At 56.1% G+C, this 17785-nt stretch overlaps 2 protein-coding genes across 2 annotated transcripts; one reads left to right on the top strand and one right to left on the bottom strand.

Moving 5' to 3' along the window:
* Positions 1-384: 384 nt before the first annotated feature.
* On the top strand, positions 385-10184 carry FAM234A (family with sequence similarity 234 member A). Its single transcript, XM_008502995.2, has 12 exons — positions 385-478; positions 885-1193; positions 2279-2395; positions 2584-2772; positions 4045-4175; positions 6309-6438; positions 6885-7023; positions 7306-7446; positions 7839-7917; positions 8338-8490; positions 9299-9401; positions 9553-10184. Exons 1-12 carry the CDS (start codon positions 400-402, stop codon positions 9762-9764), a joined length of 1782 nt encoding a protein of 593 aa, XP_008501217.2. The 5' UTR covers positions 385-399; the 3' UTR covers positions 9765-10184.
* Positions 10185-12855: 2671 nt separating this feature from the next.
* Positions 12856-17665, bottom strand: RGS11 (regulator of G protein signaling 11). The gene is made up of 17 exons (XM_030459809.1): positions 17600-17665; positions 16918-17014; positions 16571-16621; positions 16366-16472; positions 16233-16284; positions 16086-16144; positions 15845-15921; positions 15671-15752; positions 15483-15551; positions 14813-14842; positions 14669-14730; positions 14349-14462; positions 14124-14239; positions 13663-13750; positions 13416-13554; positions 13257-13339; positions 12856-13187 (listed from the first exon to the last, which is right to left on the bottom strand). The coding sequence occupies exons 1-17, from the start codon at positions 17657-17659 to the stop codon at positions 13061-13063; spliced, it is 1413 nt and encodes a 470-aa protein (XP_030315669.1). The 5' UTR covers positions 17660-17665; the 3' UTR covers positions 12856-13060.
* Between the last annotated feature and the right edge of the window lie 120 nt (positions 17666-17785).

The following is a 17785-nucleotide window of genomic DNA, read 5'->3' as shown; positions in this document are numbered from 1 at the left end:
TCATGTTTGTTTTTTGCTCTGATACAACATTTATAACACTGTCATGCAGCTTTTTCCAAGCCTGCTGGAATGTGTTATTCTTTATCTCTTCCCTTTTGCTGTTTTTTTTTCTTTTAGAAGAAACACTCTCAGAGAAGCTGTATATAAAGCTGAGGTTTATTGTTGTCGTGGGTGAGGAGCTACAGACTCTGTCACCAGCTAGGCCTTCTCTTTTTTTCCCCCTTTTTGTTGCAACTGTAGCTCAAGATTATGATTTATAGAAGGAGGAACTAAAATAGCAGCTGTTAGCAATTCTTCCATTCTGATGAAATCAGATTTGCTTCATTTTAGTCTCAGCTCTTGCCTTCTTTTTCCTCTGGGAAGGGAAGCAGTCGCTCTCCTGCCTTTCACAGGGCTGGGATGCTGAACCTCCCAAGTGGCTTCTCATCTGTGGAGGTGTCAGAGAGCTTTGGTTTCTCCCTGTACAGAAGATGCTGGTGTTTGTTTCTCTCTGGCTCTCCTGGGGAAGCTGGGGTGCTCATTACAGTAGGGAACAGCCTGACATGGGGACTAAAAGGTCACGAGTGTTTCCTTTCACCTCTCCAGCCAGGAGAGAAGCTTTTGGTGTGTCTTCCTTGGGGGAGAGCTCCAGACCAGTCAGTCCTTTCTGTGTGGAGGCTGTAGCATCCTTTGTCAGGGTCCAGCAGCACTGATTTCCTGCCTCTCCAGAGACACAGGGCTGTTCCTGCATCCCAGGGTCCCAGCAGTGGTTTGTACCCAGCTCTGTGCCAACACGCTGATTCCCTCACCTCCCATAAAGCGTTTCCAGTGGGAATATTGGGCAGTAACAAGATATTTTTGTTGATATTCCCAGTCTGGTTTAACTGCTCTCCCCCTTGTTGCAGGTGGAGGGGGAGAGGGGTGTCTGAAGGCCGATGAGGGAGCTGTGATGGATAACAAGGACTCAGAAGCTGAGATCCACCCTCTGAAAACAGAGGACGTGAAAATTCAGGAGAACCATGAGAACTCTGTGGAGAGGAGGATTCTCACCAAGCAGTCCTCCCAGCTGTCCCGCCTGTCCCGCTGGCGCACTGCTGCCTTCTTCATCTCCTTGTTTCTCTGCCTGATAATTGTCTTTGCTTTCTCCTTCATCATTCCTTGCCCAGAGAGGCCAGTTTCAGAAAGGACCTGGTTCCGAAACTACGACGATGCAGGTGAGCTCTCTGGAGCAGGAGAAATAACTTCCCAGCGGTCTTGTATTTTTTTTTTTCTTTGATGGGAAGAATTTTGAGTTGTGGAGCTCTACCTAAGCACAATCTGGAGCCCATCCTGCTGGGATGCTGCCCTTGGAACCAGGGCTGTGATTACCTGACCTGGATAAGCAATGGCCCATCATAATTGGAGTGGGCTTCTAGGAGGTGTCTGCAGGATCTAGTGGAGAAATCAGATGCTGTTCTGAAGCACTACTAAGGCAGCAGGCTGGCCTCGTTTGGGAAAAAAAAAAGCCATGGGGATAAATCTTTGTTGAAGTTTGGGCTGTAAAATGTTCCCCTGGAGTCTGAGCTGAGCTCTAGGGGCAATCAGGCATTCCCCCTCTGTCTGTAAGACTTGAGAACTCTTCTCCATAGCTAACAGGAAAGGGAGAAGAGGAATTGCATCTTGTTTTTTGGGTTTTTTTTTTATAAATTGCACAGACTTGTAGTTTCTTTAGCTGGCTCTTTAGCCTGGGTACTGCTCCCTGGTGGCTCCACATCTGCTTCTGTGAGAGCTTTGCTTTATTCTTGCATGCAGGGGGTGTCAGCTGTTGGTACTATAAACACAAGGATAGTGCTCACCAGTGGGGACTGAGCCTCCTGTGTGAATGCAGAAATCCCAGGTTCTGCTATTCTGGGCTGGATGGAGAAGGCTGCTTTTAGCTGAGAGTGAGGAAGATGGAATACTGGGGCTGGGTTTCCTGGGTTTTGTTTGTTTTCTTTTTTATATTTTGGGAGTAGCAACCCCGCACCAAGCCCAGAGTTGCTCTTTCATCCACATAGTTCAAATTCTGGCTGCTTGGTTACAAAAAAAGACAAATCCTCAGGGGGACAGCAAATTAAATAAACCCTTTGGCACTAACTTCCAGTTCTCAGTCCTCACGTAGATGTCTGTTTTTAATACAAACCCCGATTTGTTCTGATGTCCCAGTGTCAGAGATGGAGGCAGTGAGTAGGTCTCCAGGAATTTGTGTTTTGCTCCAGCTGCCCCTGCTGCTGGTGAGGGCACTCCTGACCAGTTGCCTGCCTTGTGATCTCTCTGGCAGTGGCCTACCAGTTCCTTGCTATAGAAGATGTGAACGAAGACAAAGTGCAGGACGTCGTCTTTGCCTTCAGAGCTGGCAACGGCAGCAGCAGCTTCAACACATCCTGTCTGGATGAAGGTAGCTGACTCAGACACAGACAAAACTTGTAGTAAAAGGGCTGTTATTTCTCTTTTAGTTCTAATTAGTGAAGCTGCTGTGGGACTGGGGGAGAAACCAAGGTTACCTGGGTGGGTCCCATCCCGGGGTTGTGCGGGGTGGGTGTCGGTAGCACGTGTAGCGTTCCTGCTGACATCTCTTCCCTTCAGGTCTGCCTTCTCCCTGTGCCTTCGTTGCTGCTGTGTCTGGCACCAATGGCAGAGCACTCTGGGAGAGGCCAGCAGCTGAGGAGGTGATGTGGCTGGAGTGTGGCATCAGGCAGCTCGGGGGGGCTGCAGCCCCTGGATGCCTGGTGGTGGGGAAGCCGCCGGCTTTGACAGCGCTCGACCTGCGGACGGGTGAGTGGGGAGCAGGGCACTGCTGCCACACAGGGGACACTGCTGCCTGCCTCCCTCCCTCCCCTGGTGACCTTCAGACCTGGGAGGATGGGGACATCAGCGTGGCGTGACTTGCTGGTACAGGAACAATGGGCTCGGGGCATTAATTATCTGGAAAACCTTGGCAGAGCCGTTTGCTGGGCTGTGGAGAAGTGGCTGTTCCTGTATGTTCCAAAGGCTGCACTTTATTCTGCTGCTTTGTGCCTGCTGCTTTATTATTAGGAGCTTTTCAACAGCTTCTGAAACAGGAGAAGCTGTGGCTAGCTGTGAAGTCACTCCATACTCTCAGGGGTTGGACACAAGCTCATATGTCTGTCACAGGAGTGCCTGCAGTGGTGAGAGGAGTGGGACTTGTAGGGTTTTATGATTTTAATGTCATCAAGCAGAGCACTTAGGGCAGATTCTCACCAGTTTCAGTAGTCTGGGAGTTTGCCTGGTTCCTCTGGAAAACCTTCTTTGTTTCTGAGCCTACAGACTGCATCATCATCTTGCCTAAGTGCAGGTGAAGAGACCCTGTACCCCCCTAGGAGCAGGGCAAGGACCATCTGCTGCACCTTGAACCTTCCTCACTGGGGAAGCCTGAAACACATTTCCATTTTGGGAATCACCTCTTCAGTGTTTCTAAACAACACATGTTCTCCCTTGGGAACCTCTGGGTCTGGTATTGAACCCCTCACACCTCATTGTCCAAAAAGAAAAATGGGAGAAAGACAGAGTAGGAGGCATAGGTCCAAGGAATCTGAAGGAAATCTAGTGTAGCTTGAATTTCTAATGCAGATGAAGGTGTAGACACACACAGAGATGGAAAGGTGCTGTACCAAGTGTGCTATCTCAGCATCCCTCATCCATAGGCTTTATCTCAGCATCCCTCATCTATAGGCTTTATCTCAGCATCCCTCATCCATAGGCTCTAGCACAGGTTATTTATAGGCTGTTAATGAAGTTGTTGCTTTCAGTCAGAGCTGAGCCAGAGGCACCCAACCACAGCCAGCCAGGAAGAAACAAGGCTGGAGAGAAGGAACCAGGCCAATTGTGGACACTGGGGCTTATTCCACATGCCGGAATCCAAGGAACTACCCCAGGATGGACATAAATGTGCCTGATTTGTGGTGCTGAGGGGCTGTAATGGCTGCCTGGATGCTGCTGCCAAGTGCTTCCAGGAGCAGGAGCTTTAGAAGCCTTTCAGCCTAAAGTGCCTTTTAATGACTGTTTCCCAATAACTTTGTCTTCTAGGGGAGGTTCAGTGGAGACAGCCCAGTGACTTTGGAGCTAATTCTAGTGTGCTGCCTCCCGTGGCAGTGATTCCAGATGTGGACAGTGATGGAGTTCAGGACCTGATAATCTTTGTTGCTACAGGAGATCAGGTATGTCACCCTGAAGCTGGGACAAACCCAGTGGCCAGACCATAGGGCATGGCAGGAATGTTATTTATTTTAATTTTGTTGTCCTAAGAGTATCCTCTGATACCAACAGGTTTGGGGTAGCTTCCTTCCCACCCTGCAGAGACTGACTCCCAAGTCAATGGAAGTGTTTTACTGTTTAAAATAAATAAGTAACAAGAAGAAGCTGTGCAGGAATTCCTGCCCCTTGTCACCCTCCACTCCTCTCTGTGTGTTCCTGCTCTTTGTGTGGAGCCTGGGCAGGATGAGCTTGCAGTTTTCTGGAACTTTGCTCAGAGAAGTGGAAGTGAACCCACCCTGACAGGTTTGAGTCTGGGCTCAGAGCTCAGCTGGCAGTCAGTGCTTTGGTACCACTGCTGCCCTCCCTGTCCCATCCCTGCCAGACCTCTGCCTGGGCTCTGCTTCCCACAGTGTCACCACTTCATTCTGACCTGGCTCTGGGTAGGGAAATATCTGAAATATCTGCTCCTTGTCTATGCTGATTTCCAGCATTGCTTTTCCCATTTACCCCAGAGGGTAAATCACTTTTGTGTCATACCCAGACACCTGTGCCCATGACTGAGTGGCCCAGCATCCTCTCTGTGCACTCCTCTCTGTTTAAAGTGTGTGAAGGGTTCAGGTCCCTGCGAGGCTGCTGGGAGGAGTGGGAGCTCCATGGCCTCCTGCCACAGCACTCCATAAATAAATAGGGGTTTGCTGTCCAAGACATTGTTGCCAGAGTCATCAGAAATTCTGTCCCCTGCAACTCCTACGTTTCTCTCTTGTTTTCTTTCATCCTTGCTTCTGCCATCCCAGTTATCTGAAAAGGTTTATTTAATTTTTTTTTTTTTTTCATTTTAGCCAGCGAAGAGATGTTTGAATGCAGGCTCTGTTTTGCAGGACTGCCTTTTGATTTGTTTTCTATTTAACCTCTCTGGCTGTCTTGGTATTAAGATAGCTTCCTCCCTCCCTCCCTCTGAACTTGGCAAGCACTCGGTCTCCTGAAGTAGAAGTAATGTTCCCTTTTGAGAAGGCTTCAAACTGAAGGCTCTGAGTGCAGGAGCTTTAGATAGAAGCTTTTTCTGAGAGTCTTGTTGATCCCTACCTGCTGCAAGCTTCAGCACTAATACACCCAGGAAAACAGAACATTTTCCAGCAGCACACAGAGGTGTTGAGCAATGCACTGAGCAAGGTGCTGTGGATTCTCACTCACTGTGTAAATACCTTGGGCTGTTACTCTCCCAGGGCAGCTCCCTGAGTAAAGGTGAAGCTGATCTGCAAGAGCTGGTGTGTGTCTCCTCCCTGTGCAGGAGGCTGGGAACAGCTGACAGATGTGTTGTTCTGCCTCTCCAGATGTGTTCTCCATTCTCCTCAGCAAACTGGCCCTCGTTCACCTACCAGCCTTTCCAGATTTCTTTCCCAGTCTCTCCCTCCCAAGAAGAGGGAAGGGTTCCCCTGATGGATGCTCTTTCTCCCAGTCTGATATTTCTCATTTCCCTAGCATGCACTGCTCCCCCCAGACCATGACTCTTGCCCAGACATTTCAGTCTGATCCTGCTTTTAGCCTTTATTCTCCTGGGCAAATTTTTTTTAGTGGTTCCTGTTACCTTGCACGATGAATGTAAGGAAACCTGTCAGCTCTTTTATTCCCTTGGACTCAGCCTTAGGAGGAGTAGATTAGGGCACTTAAAATATTTAGCAGAGCTGCTGCATGAAGCCAGGTTTCCACTGTGCCCATATGCTGCTTTGTTCCTGGCTCTAGATCCTCTCTGTCATTGTCACTGCTCAGTAGGCTTGAACCCATCTTCTCTCTTTAGCAAAGCTGGGGATAGGGTTGGCAGAGGTAGTGAAATTTCAGGGTGAGTGGCTATGCTGGAAGTGGTTTTCAAGCCTGCAGAAGTGTTCACAGCAGTGGGGTCATCCAACTCCTGTCCACATCTCCAAAACCAGGGAGAGAAGTTTCACCCCAGGCTCTGCTGTTCCCATCCAGCTGCTGCTCTGTACCAGCTGCTCAGAAGCTTTGGAAAACACTGGAGTTGGGGCAGTACCAGTAGGATGCAGCTTTAACATTTGTTTTGTTGTTGTTTGTTTGTTTTTTTTAATCCCTTCCCTGTGTAGATTAAGACCTTCATCCATTCAGGAAAACATGGCAAGCAGATTGGCTCTGCTGGGAGCCTGGAGGTGGGTGGGAGAGCTCACTGCATCAGGCTGAACCTGGGCTCCTCCTCCTACTTCCTTTTCTATACAGGTACAGTTCTGTTTGTGAACTCTGTCTGAAAGAGTGAGTGAAACTGGGGTTACTCAACAGTTGTCTGAAAGGGTTTTGCATTCTTAAAAGCTGTGTCATGCTTTCTCCTCTCAAAAGAGCTATTTGAGGCCAAGGGAAGGGGGGTATCTGCTTAAAGCAAGGTTTGTTACGTGCTGTAGTGATTGTATTTGAAACAGGTTGAGAATGTAAGGTTTAACTCATCATTGTAGCGTGTGCTTACTGTGGGACACTTGGATTATGAACAGATAAGATGTTAAAAGCTTTGAAAAGCAGGCCTGAGTCACAAAATGCCACTGCAACTCTTATGATGCAAGCCCTAAAAACATAATTAATCTGCTAGAGCTGGAAAATCACAGAGTTCAGAGCAAGGGCAGGACAATTTCCCTCATTCTTACTGGGTTTTTTTGTTTGTTTTTTTTGCACAGAGAACTCTCTCTATGCATATTCCCTGAAAGATCTGTACAGTGCAGCAACTGGGATGGAAATGAAGCTTCCCAGCCTTGACCAAGATCCTCAGTGGGAGAAGAACATTGACCGCCCCACACACCGCCTGTCCCTGCTCAGGTGGGAGATTGTCTTGGTTGCTGGTGGGATGGGAGGTGCTGGTGTTCCTGCTAGGATGGGCTGCTCTGGCTTTGTCCTTTCCATGGCTTTTGGACTAGGAGCACATCCAAAGCTCAGGGAGAGGGCTGCTGGTGGTGGCCTGGTTGGGGGTTTGAGAGGAAAGGAGGGAAAGCAGGCTGGGGGCTCCTGTTTGCATTTACTGCACTGGGTTAGAAAAAAAACCCAACACAATAAAACCATCCACAGTCTAGAAAGTGAAATCACTTCTCTGTCCTTGTCCAGCTCTGGAGACATTCGTTACCTGGCCAAAATCCCCAGGCAGTCACGAGAGAACATCTTGGTTGTGGACTCAGAGGTGGCCATGCTGATCAACACACAGAACCTGCAGACTTTGTGGACCCTCAACTCGTCCCGTGTCATCAGGTGGTGTTACAGCTGAGGGGGGCTGGGTGAGGCATTCCCAGCAGTGATGTCCTGCAAAAGGCTTTATGATGCCCTGGCAAATTTTTCAGAACTCATTTGAAACACATCAGCCTGCTCTGTGGTCCTATCTGTGGTCACATCTGCATCATGCTTGTTCTATTAACGTGTCCTCTGTTAACAAATGTGAGGAGCCCAGAGCTTTGGTTCTTTATCCTGTGCCTGCTGCCACAGGAGTGGGCTCAGAGCTGGGGGTGGCTCCAGGCTGACCCAGCTCAGCAGTGGAGTCTCTCATCCCAAGAGCTGCTGGGAGGAGAGAGGCTGCTCTGGAAGAGCAAGGTATGCCCCAGACATCAGCGTGTGTTGTGATCTGTCTGTATCTTTCCTTCCCTCAGTGAACCCCTGCTTGGTTACTACAAACCTGATGTTCTTGGCATTGTCCTTGAGAGCGAGATGGGGCCCAACAGAAAGAAGGTTTGAGCACTCTTTGAACTTCCCTTTGCTCTGCATGTCTCAGCTCAAGCTGGTGCTGAGTCGAGGGCAGCTGGTGAGATGTGTTCCCTCTGGCTGCTTTTAGGAAGGTTTGGGCTGGGAAAGGATCCCTTTCAACAGGTTATTGAAGCCAGCTCAGGCGCTTTAATGCTTTAATTCTCTTCTCAGCAAGAGGCTTCAGTGACAGAGCTGTGAACCCCTTGAAGTAGCTGCAGTACTCATGACCTTGCTGTGGCCCTCCCCAGGTCTCACAGCTCTGTGATGCTCAGCTTCAACTATTTCCTCATCTTCCCGTGTGCCAGAACCTTGTTCCTGTTATCAGTGTGGGGCAGAGACTCGACTTCTCTCTCAGGGCTTGTTAGAGCTCTTTGGTCTGAGCTCCTTTTCTCTCTTCCCTGCTAGGTGATGATTGTTGAGAGTGGATCTGGAGCAGTCCAGTGGGACCTGAAGCTGAGCTCCCGAGCAGAGAGCCCCGGCCCAGCCGTGCTTCCCACTGCAGATCATCGCTCTGCCTTCCTGTTCTGGGGGGAATACCAGGCACCAGGGAACCAAACGGTGAGCAGTGAGTGCTGCTGGGGGCCTGCCCTTCTCCAGCCTTTGGGACTGGGTTGGGTGGAACTTTAACCCCTTTTACCCAGTGTTCACACTCACTCCTGTCTGCCAGTAGCCCTGCAGCCTCCTGCACTGGCCACGGGGCTGTTGGCCGGTCTGGTCTGCTGGAAGCAGGCAGACCTCTGCCTCTGATCTGGTCTGGACTGTGCCCTCACAGTTCCCATAACAGTGTCCCTGATAGCAGTGGGTGGTGGCATCACCAGGGTTGCCCAGAGCCCTGCCTTGGTGTGGCACTGGAGGTGAGGCAAGAGGTCACTGCCTTGTGGGACCCCTGAAGCTGCTGCTGCTGGTCCTGCAGCCTCCCATGGCAGAGCCATCTCCCAGGGCCACCTGAATGTCCTCTCTCTATGCTTGGGCAGCCCTGGCAGCCTTGGTGCACAGCTCAGCCACCTCCCAGGACCCTTGGGGGCAGTGTTAGTGACAGGTGGTGTCCCAGAGAATGCTGGATCCCACCAGCTGAGCTTCCTGTGCCTTCCTCACTAACTCTGCCAGCCCTAAGGCAAAAACGTGTCCCCTGACAGCAGCAGACAGGCTGTTTGCATGGAGCTGGGGACAGGGAGGAGAGCACCAAGCAGTAAGGAAAATCCCAAGAGAAGGACAAGTGGTATCAGACAGGATGAGTTGGGCAGAAACAAACAAGCATCTGTCTGGCTGGATTCTATTGAGCATGAGTGAGAGCTGAGCCTGGTGCTGGTGTTGTCTCTGGGATAACGTCTGGGGCTGTGTCCTGACAAGGTCCTGTTGGTTGCAGAGATCCAGAGCCCCTCTGCAGAAGCTGTATCTTTTCCATCCTTCCTACACCAACGTCCTCTTGGAGCTCCGCAATAGCACAGACCAAATAATTGGGTTCACTGGTAAGTCCTTTGCCTCCGGCCCTCCAGCCAGGAGGTGCAGGAGGACACCAACCTTCTGGTACCTCCTGGATTCTCTGGGTGCCCGGTGGTGGCTCTGGTGGCCACTCTGAATTTGGGGACCTGAGGCTTTTCCCTCTGCTCTGCCTCCCAGCCGCGCTGTTCGAGCGGAGCCGTCACGCCTGCTACGTGCTGCTGAGGGGCCCTCAGCCCGGGCAGGAGCCAGGGCTCGTGTCTCTGATGAAGAGGAAGGTGAAGGAGGACATCTCCCAGAGCAGGGTGATCTGGCTGAACCAGGTGGCTGTGGACAGTGAGCAGTACGTCCGGGACCGCCTCTACAGGATGCGATTCCAGAGCCGAGTGTGAGCTCGCCGAGGGAAGGGCAGAGACTGCCCTGGCCTGGGGGTCTCTGAGGGTCTTTCCTCTGCAGCCCTGCTCCTGGCAAACCCAGGCCACCAGCTCCATCTGCAAACCAAAGCATAGCTGGCAGGGAGGCACCTGCAGTGCCTGGGGACCCCTGGGCTGCGGGGGCAGCTGCCAACCCATCTGTCCCCAGAGCTGATGGGACTTCAGTGCTTGGCCAGCACTGAAGTGTTGTCAGCTCGGAGCAGAAGGCTTTCCCCTCCATCCTTCCGTGCCCAGCCTGGGTCTGGAGAACACCACATGCTTGCTGGGGGTGCTGGAGCTGGTTGTTTCTTGGGTGCTTGCTTGAGAAGCGTGGAGCTTCCGTGTGTGGAATTCCATGCTCGTATTCCTGAGCTGGCTCTGCTGGCTGCAGGAGGGGCACTTGGCTGCAGGGCCCTCTGCAAGAACCCTCTCCTGGATTTGGAGTCCTGCTTGGGTGGTTGGTGTGTAGTGATGTCCCCAGCAGTAGCTGAGGATGGGGCTGGGTGTCTCCTTGGCCAGCAGAGCACAGGTTGAGGTGTCATTCTACTTAGGAAATGACCTTTTGTCCCCCAGCCAGCCCCGTGTGCCCCACAAAGCAGTCACTGCCTGTGTCTCTCTCCTCTCTTGGTTCCTCTCCAGCCAGGCTGTGACAGGGAAAGGGAGCTGGGCTCTCCCCTGATTTATGCATCAGCATTCCTCCCTGTCCCAAATCTGATTATAGGTGACACGAGTCCGGGCTGGCTGGTCCCTGTGGTACAGACACTGCCTCTCCTGATGGTTTTTGCAGTGCCAGGGGATGTGCAGGACATTTTTTTCAGAGTAGAATTGCACTTTAGCCTTGCTCAGGAGCTGGACCTGCTGCTCTGGGCAGCCCTGTACCCACCTGGCAATGCCAACTCTCCTGCAAACACTCTTTTTCAGTCTTGCAGCTGCTGAGGAGCCTTTGCCCAGCACTGTCCCCTCTGCCAGGAGGTGGTCAGGCTGTAGGACTGGCATGAGCTGCCTGGGGAAGCAGACACATCTCCAGAGGGAGGTGTGTGCTCCCCTCCCTGCCCTGGGAATGAGGTGATGCTGGGTGAAGGTCTCCAGGTGCTGTTCTTTCTGTCCAGCTTAAGGGAATGGGATGGGTTGGTGTGTGTGGATGTTGTGTCTCCTGGAGACTTCTGCAGGATTTCTGGGGTGTCTGGTCTGCCCTGTTCCTTGGTGGGCAGCAGCATGGGTGGTAGAAACGAGGTGCAAAGCCTGGGAAATGGTTTGGATCAGCTGCTCAGCCCTGAGAGCTGCTGTCCCCACACCAGCAGCACTGGGACACGAGCCCTCTCCATCTGCCTCTGAGCACCCAGCTCACTGGTGAGTGGAAGGTGGGCACCCTAAGAAGAACCTCTCTGAAGTTTTGTGGTGCAGGAGGGGGTTTGGCCATGTCCTCCCTCCCTTGCTTAGATGAGGATGGGGGGTGTAGAAGTACTGTAGGGTGAGAAGCTTCACTTAGGTTGTGCAGGGTCAAGCATCGGGTTCTTCTCTTGTGGCAACCACTGAGCTTTCTCCTGCTGCAGGGCAGCTCCTGGCTGTGGCAGCTGCTGCCACCCAGGCTTGCATTTAGCTCTGCCAGTCCTGCAGCAAAATGAAGGGATTTGGGGCTTTTGAGGAGCTTTTTCTGGCTTTAAGTTGTCCTTTAATGTTTCCAGATCCTTTGGAAACGCAGAATTCCCTGTGGCAGCTCAATTTAAACGCACCAGTGCCAAAACAGCACCTTCTTAACAAGTCCTTTCCCCAGCTTATTTCTGTGTGTAATTGGTTGGTTTGGTTTTGGTTTTTTTTTTTTTGCAGTATTTGATGAATGACTTTGTGCCTTGATTCAATAACTCAGCTGGGTGATGATGGCAGGTATCACTGTCTTACGTATTAGTGTAGTTTTTAACACTATTACTGTGTGGTTTGGTTCTTTAACTTATTGCAAATTGTGCTTTCTAGGACTTGGTCTAACCAGAATGGTTTCAATAAATCCTCTTTTGCATTGTTTGTAAATGGTGCCCAGCTTTTGTTGGTGCAGCTCAGGGTATGCAAGACCTGGGGATCTTGGGGCAGCTCTTTCTCAAGGCAGAAACCCCTCGTTTTAGGAGGGATCCAGGTGTCCTGGGGATGCTTTGAAGGTTGGGCTGGTGGGCAGGGAATGTTTGGTGGGAGGCTGGAGTTAGATAACCACCCAGGGCCATCCCCTGCCTGGGGCTCCCTGACCTGCTTTACACCCTGCATTCCTGCTGCAGCCCAGTGGCAGCAAAGTCCTCCCGGCAGGGCTGGGATTTGGATCAAGCCAGAGGAAGCTGCGTGTGGGGTTCTGTCTCCTGGAGCCTGGGACCATCTGTCACTGCCCCGAGGCTGCCAGCACCGAGGGCCCGGGCTCCATCCTCTGTCCCTGCAGCTCCAGCCCTGAGCTGAGAACCTGCCCGAGGGGCTGAGCTGGGGGGCAGGGAGGATGCTGCATCCTGAGCGACCCCCTGGCTGGTGGGGCTGGCACTGCTTGGTGGTCCCTGGGCTGGTGGGTACCAGCCCCCCTCTCCTTTATGTAACCAGCAGCAGTAATCCCCTGAGCTGGGGCTCGGCTCCAGGGGAGAGAATAATCCTGCTGCCAGATCCCAGCCCCTGCTCAGATTAAGGGGCTGTGGGCAGGGGCAGTGGCTCAGCTGCCAGCCCCCCCCTTCCTGCCCCCACAGGGACCTGCCAGCCCCGCTCTGGTGACCTGTGGCATCTCTGGCCATGCCCTAAAGGCCTTTTTGTCCTCCCCGGGCACACCAGGGGAGCTGAGTGACCCAAATACCATCTCAGCCAGGAGACTGGGGGCTGCCAGGGGGAATGCTGTCACCCCTTGGAGCAAGCAGAGCTTGGGGGCTGCAGGCAGGGGAGGGGGCTGCTGCCAGCCCAGGGGTACACAAGTCCATCCTAGAAGGGTTGTCACCACTGTGTGCCACTCCACAGCCACCCTCCTCACCCCTCCAACAAACCACGGGAGCCACAGCATTTCCCCACAGGGGCTTTTATTGCCTTGTGCCCGGGGGCCAGGAGGAGGGGGTGACCCTGCACCAGGCCAGCTGGGTGCTGGATCCCCGAGGGGTTGGAGGGTGCAGGGGTGTGAGCAGGGTGTGTGTGTGTGCAGCCTGTCCCAGGGGGGCTGCCAGGGAGTGTATGGCTTCTGTCCTCAGTGCTACTGCCACAGGGTTCTGCGGCGGGGCTGGGGCGTGCTGGGGGGGTTGGGTGGGATCTGGTGGGGACTGGGACCCTCAGCTCTCCTCCTCGGGGACGGGGTCAGCCGTGGGGGCCTTGTTCTTCTCCTCGGGGTCGGATGCAGGCAGGAGCAGGGCTGGGCTGGGGCTGGAGTGCCGGTGCTTGCGCATGAAGGGGAAGACCCTGGGGGCAGAGTGGGGTCAGCACTGGCAGGGACCACCCCAGCACCCCGGGGGCTGCCCCTGCCCTCACCGCTTCTTGGTCTCCGGAGGGATGATGGCCTCAGCCAGGAGGTTCTTGTAGAGGTCTGACTTGAGGAACCGTGGATAGGAGTCCTGGGCAAAGAAAGAAGAGGCATCAAAGCTTCTGCTCACCCCCTGCCCTGCCCAGCCCTGCCCTGCCCTTGCCCACCTTCTTCATCAGCATGTAGATGTGCATCTGGGCATCATCCATCACGTAGCGGTGGGGTGTCTTGATGCCTTCCAGCGTCCGCTCCATGGTCTTGCTGTCGATGTTCACCCATCGTGTGGCCCCAGGGGCCAGGAACTGCCTGGAGAGTCACAGCCACGGTGAGTACCCAGTCCCACGGGGGAATGGAGCCCCAGGATGTCCTGAAACCTCCCCCCCCCCTCCCGGGCCTTTCCCTGAGGGCACTTACTGGTAGATGGAGTCCACGATCTCCGAGATCCGGGACTGCTCCCCGTAGCGCAGCTCCTCACACGCCTCCCAGAAGCTCAGGTTCTCAGCTGGAGAGGGGGGCACAGAACTGGGGATGGGGACGTGGTGCTGGGCACTCACCATGGGCAACCCCCGAAATCCATCCCAGCCAGGCACAGGGCTCAGCAACCCACCCTGTGCCCACTGGAGCCAGCTGGTGTGAGGTGGGCTGGTGAGTCCAGAGGTGCTGGGATGAGTTGGGGTGTTGGGGGATTCCAGGAGAGGGCAATGAGTTTGTGGTGCTGGGACAGGTTGGTGGGTGTAGGGGTGCTGGAATGGAGCAGGGAGTTTGGGGGATGCTGGGAAGTGGCTCTGGGGTGGTTCAGGTCGGTGCATCGGTGGGGATCAGGACAGGGTGTTGGGATTGGGAATGCTGGGATGGGGTGCAGCAGGGTCACTCACCACTGAATTCCTTCTTGAGGAACTCGAGGAGGTGAGTCCGGCCGAGGGGGTCAGTGATGAGCTCACTGAAGTTGAAGCCCCAGCGCTCCACACGTGGCTTCGTGGGGGTCAGCACCCTGTGGGTGACGCCAGCGTTGGGGCGGGCAGTGGGCACCTGGGGTGTCTGCATCACCCTGCACCCCCTCCTCTGGGCTGGGGTCCCCTCAGCCCCCGTGTGATGCTTACGCAGGGGCGTTCATGGCCCAGTACGTGGTGTCATCCGTGATCCAGGGGTTGCTGGGTAGGCAGCCAGACATGATGGGGTCGTGGGGCACATACTGCTCGTTGAACTTGAGGTACCTGCCAGGACCAGCGGATGGAGGTGGCCAGAGCCACCAGGCCCCCTGCCACTGTCCCCAGCCATCACAGGGACACAGCAGGAACATGCTCGGGGACATCGTGACCATGGAGCCTCAGCTCTGCTGCCTTCCGAGGGTGCCAGCAGCAGGGATGTGGGTGCCCCTGTCACCCTGACAGGGGACCCTGCCCGTGGCCAGGACACTCACCCCTCGAGGCAGATGGAGGACTTCACCCTGGTCCTGGCCATGGCCTTCCTGCAGTACTCGATCTGGGAGCAGGCATGGGGGATGTCAGAGGGGCCCAGCAGCCCGTGTCCCCCAGGAGCCACCCCCACCCCCTGCCCCTCTCACCTCCCGCTTGTAGTAATCCATGTTCTTGGGCTGCAAGGGACATGCAGGTGGGTGACGATGTGGCACCCCAGGACCTTGTGCCCACCAGCCCAAAATCCCCACCCTGGCATGCAGCCCTCCTCCCCCCCCCCCCCCCCAGCACCCCATGGCCATTCCTGTGGCCTCCAGCCCCATCCCCACACCCTCCTAGGCACACCCCAGCATCCACCCCCCAGCCACAACCCCCGGTGGCACCAGGGCTAGGTTAGTGACACTTACGTGGGCAGAGGGCACAGCACAGGGTGCAGAGAAGAGAAAGCAGGTGGTTAGTGAGGGGGGGCTGGAGCAGGGTTAGTTGGGGTCATGACATGGAGAAGTGCCCAGTGGTGGCTGTGGGCACCCCGGAGTGCCAGGGCTCCTGGCAGCACAGCTGTCACACGGGATTAGGGGCAGGAACACAGAGGGATGCACAGGCAAACACATAGAGCTCCCCCAGCTCAGCCAGGAACAGAGGGACACACAGGTATCAGCAGAGCTGAGAGCCCCCACACCCCAAATGTGGGCACAACCTGGGGGGGAACAGGAGATGGGGATGGTGGGCACCCACCAGGGCAGCTCAGCACCCAGCACAGGTGGTGGCTGTGCCCCCCAGCAGCCCAGGGGTCCCTGTCCCACCCCCCCGTCCACTCACCAGCTGGACACGGGTGGTGTGGCTGTTCCTGCGCTCGGGGCCCTGCTCCAGCACGTTGGGGGCTCCCGGCTGCAAGGAGAGCATCACTCTGGGGGATGGCAGGACCCCCTCGCCCCCCAGCCCTGCTCCCCCGGGCTGGGGCAGTGCCCAGGGCTGGCAGTGCTGCCCCTGTCCCAGCCCATCCTCACCGGGGGCCTGTTGACCAACCAGTAGGCTTGTTCCTGGCAGTCGATGACGATGCGGTCGCCCTTCCGACGCTGCTTGGCTGCCCTGCCCGTGCAGAGGCAGCAGGGAGGCCGTGGCACCCTGCCTGCCCTGCCAGCACCCAAGGGTGCTGTGCCCTGTGCCGTGCCCGCACTCACCGGAGCTGCTCCCGTGCCTGCATCACCACAAAGTCCCACGTGTGGTTGATTCTCTTGTGCAGCAGGTTGTAGTTGTCCTGGGGAGCAGTGGAGCAGTGGTGGTGTCACCCCCGTGGGCACCACGAGACAGGTGTCCCCCCCCCACCTGGCTCTGAGCACGGGCACAGCCAGTGCCACCCCAGCTCCTGGGTGAGCTGAGATCCCCCCAGCTCATCACAGCAGTGAGGGGGGCACCGCTCACCTTCTCGTGCTCGATCAGGTCGCCCTGCTTGCGGATGTTCTTCTTGGCCAGGTAAATGGCTGCAGGGAGAGTGGTGGCAGCTCAGGGGAAGGGGGGAAGGGGGGAAAGGGCTGCAGCCCATGCTGCCGGTGTGGTGGTGGCACCTACCGTAGTCCAGCTCCGTGGCCGGCCACTTGGTGCTGGTCCAGAAATAGGGGGTCTGTGGAAAGGGGAGAGGCTGAGGCCCACGCCATGGGGTGCCAGGGTGCTGAGTGGGGGGGAGGTGAGGCTGTGGCTGTACCTGGAAGCGGTAAGGAGACTCATCTGCCCTCAGCACCAGGCTGCGGGGGTCTCTGAGGGGGTAGATGTAGCCGTGCTTCACGATGAGGTTTCCGAGGTGCAGTGACTCTGGGGGGGGGGGGGGTGTCGAGAGTGGGGGCTGCACAGGGGGGTGCTCAGCATCCCCAGTCACCCCTCAGTTCTGGTGTTCGTGCTGGGGCACTCACCCTCCTCAGAGATGCCATACTTCTGGATGAGCCACTCAACGATGTCATTCCCTGGGGACAGAGGTGGTGTTGATAGCGTCCCCCCAACTGGCACAGGGAGGTTCCTGAGCTGGGACACCCTGGTACGGCACAGTGGGTGCCAAGAGGGTCATGTAGGGTGATGGGGCCCTGCCAAGGACGTGCCAGCCAGCACCCGCCCCGCTCAGCCGATGCATAATTGATGGCAGCTGCGGCACTGAGCACCCGTGGGTGTGGGAAGTGGGTGGATGGGGTGCTGCAGGGCTGGGTGCAGGGCTGAGGGCACCCACCCACCTCCCGCACCCCGAGGACCCTTCGTGGGGACCCACCTGTCATGGCATGGGGGATGACGGTGATGAGCAGGCGCTGGTTCCTCATCTTGATGCCCATGTCGGGGTCCTGCATGCTGACAATCATCCTCTCCATCTGCCGGGCAAGTCACCGCCTTGCTCAGCCCCCTCCCGGTGCCATTGGGCACAGCCTGACACCCCCCCACCCCAGAGCCCCCACCCAGGGGACACTGTGCACACCCAGGGGACAGCCTGAAACTCTGCTGATGGACCTGGGGACCCTCTGTCTGCCCTGGGGACACCCTGGCAACCCACAGACAGACCCGGGGACCCTCTGCCCGCTCTGGGGACACCCTGGCACCCCGCAGCCAGCGAGGGTGGGATGCCAGCCCTGTGGACACCCATCCCTGGGCACCCCCGGCTGGGGCAGGGGCTGAATACGCCTCCCCGGGGCTCTGCTCGTGGGTTCCCCGCTTCGGGCGGTGCCCGAGGTCCTGTGGAGGTGCCGGGCAGTTCCCCGCTGGACCGAGCTGCACGGGGTGGTGCTGGTACCCGGTCTCCGGCCATCCCGCTGTCCCTGCCGCCGGCGGTGCCCAGCGCAGTGCCAGTACCCGGTCACCACGGGTGCTGGTACCCGGTCCCAATGCCCGGTTCCCTCAGTACCCGGTGCCCACGATCCCAGAGCCCTCTCCCCGCGGTGTCGGTACCGGTGTCGGCTCACCTTGCGCAGACAGGGCATCTGGAGCCGGGGGTGCCGGTTGAGGGGACCGCCGATGGTCATCGCGGGTGCGCGCCCCGCTCCGCTCCTCTCGGCCCCGCCCCGGTCCCGCCCCAACCCCCCCGTCTGCCTCGGGCGCCCCGACGGGCACAGCGGAGCCCCGGGACCAGGACCAGCCCCCGCCCACGG

The sequence above is a fragment of the Calypte anna genome, chromosome 14 (genome assembly GCF_003957555.1).
Source record: "Calypte anna isolate BGI_N300 chromosome 14, bCalAnn1_v1.p, whole genome shotgun sequence".
Taxonomy (NCBI): Eukaryota; Metazoa; Chordata; class Aves; order Apodiformes; family Trochilidae; genus Calypte; species Calypte anna.
Note: the sequence above shows the minus strand (reverse complement) of the source record. Positions and strands in the feature narration are given on the sequence as shown.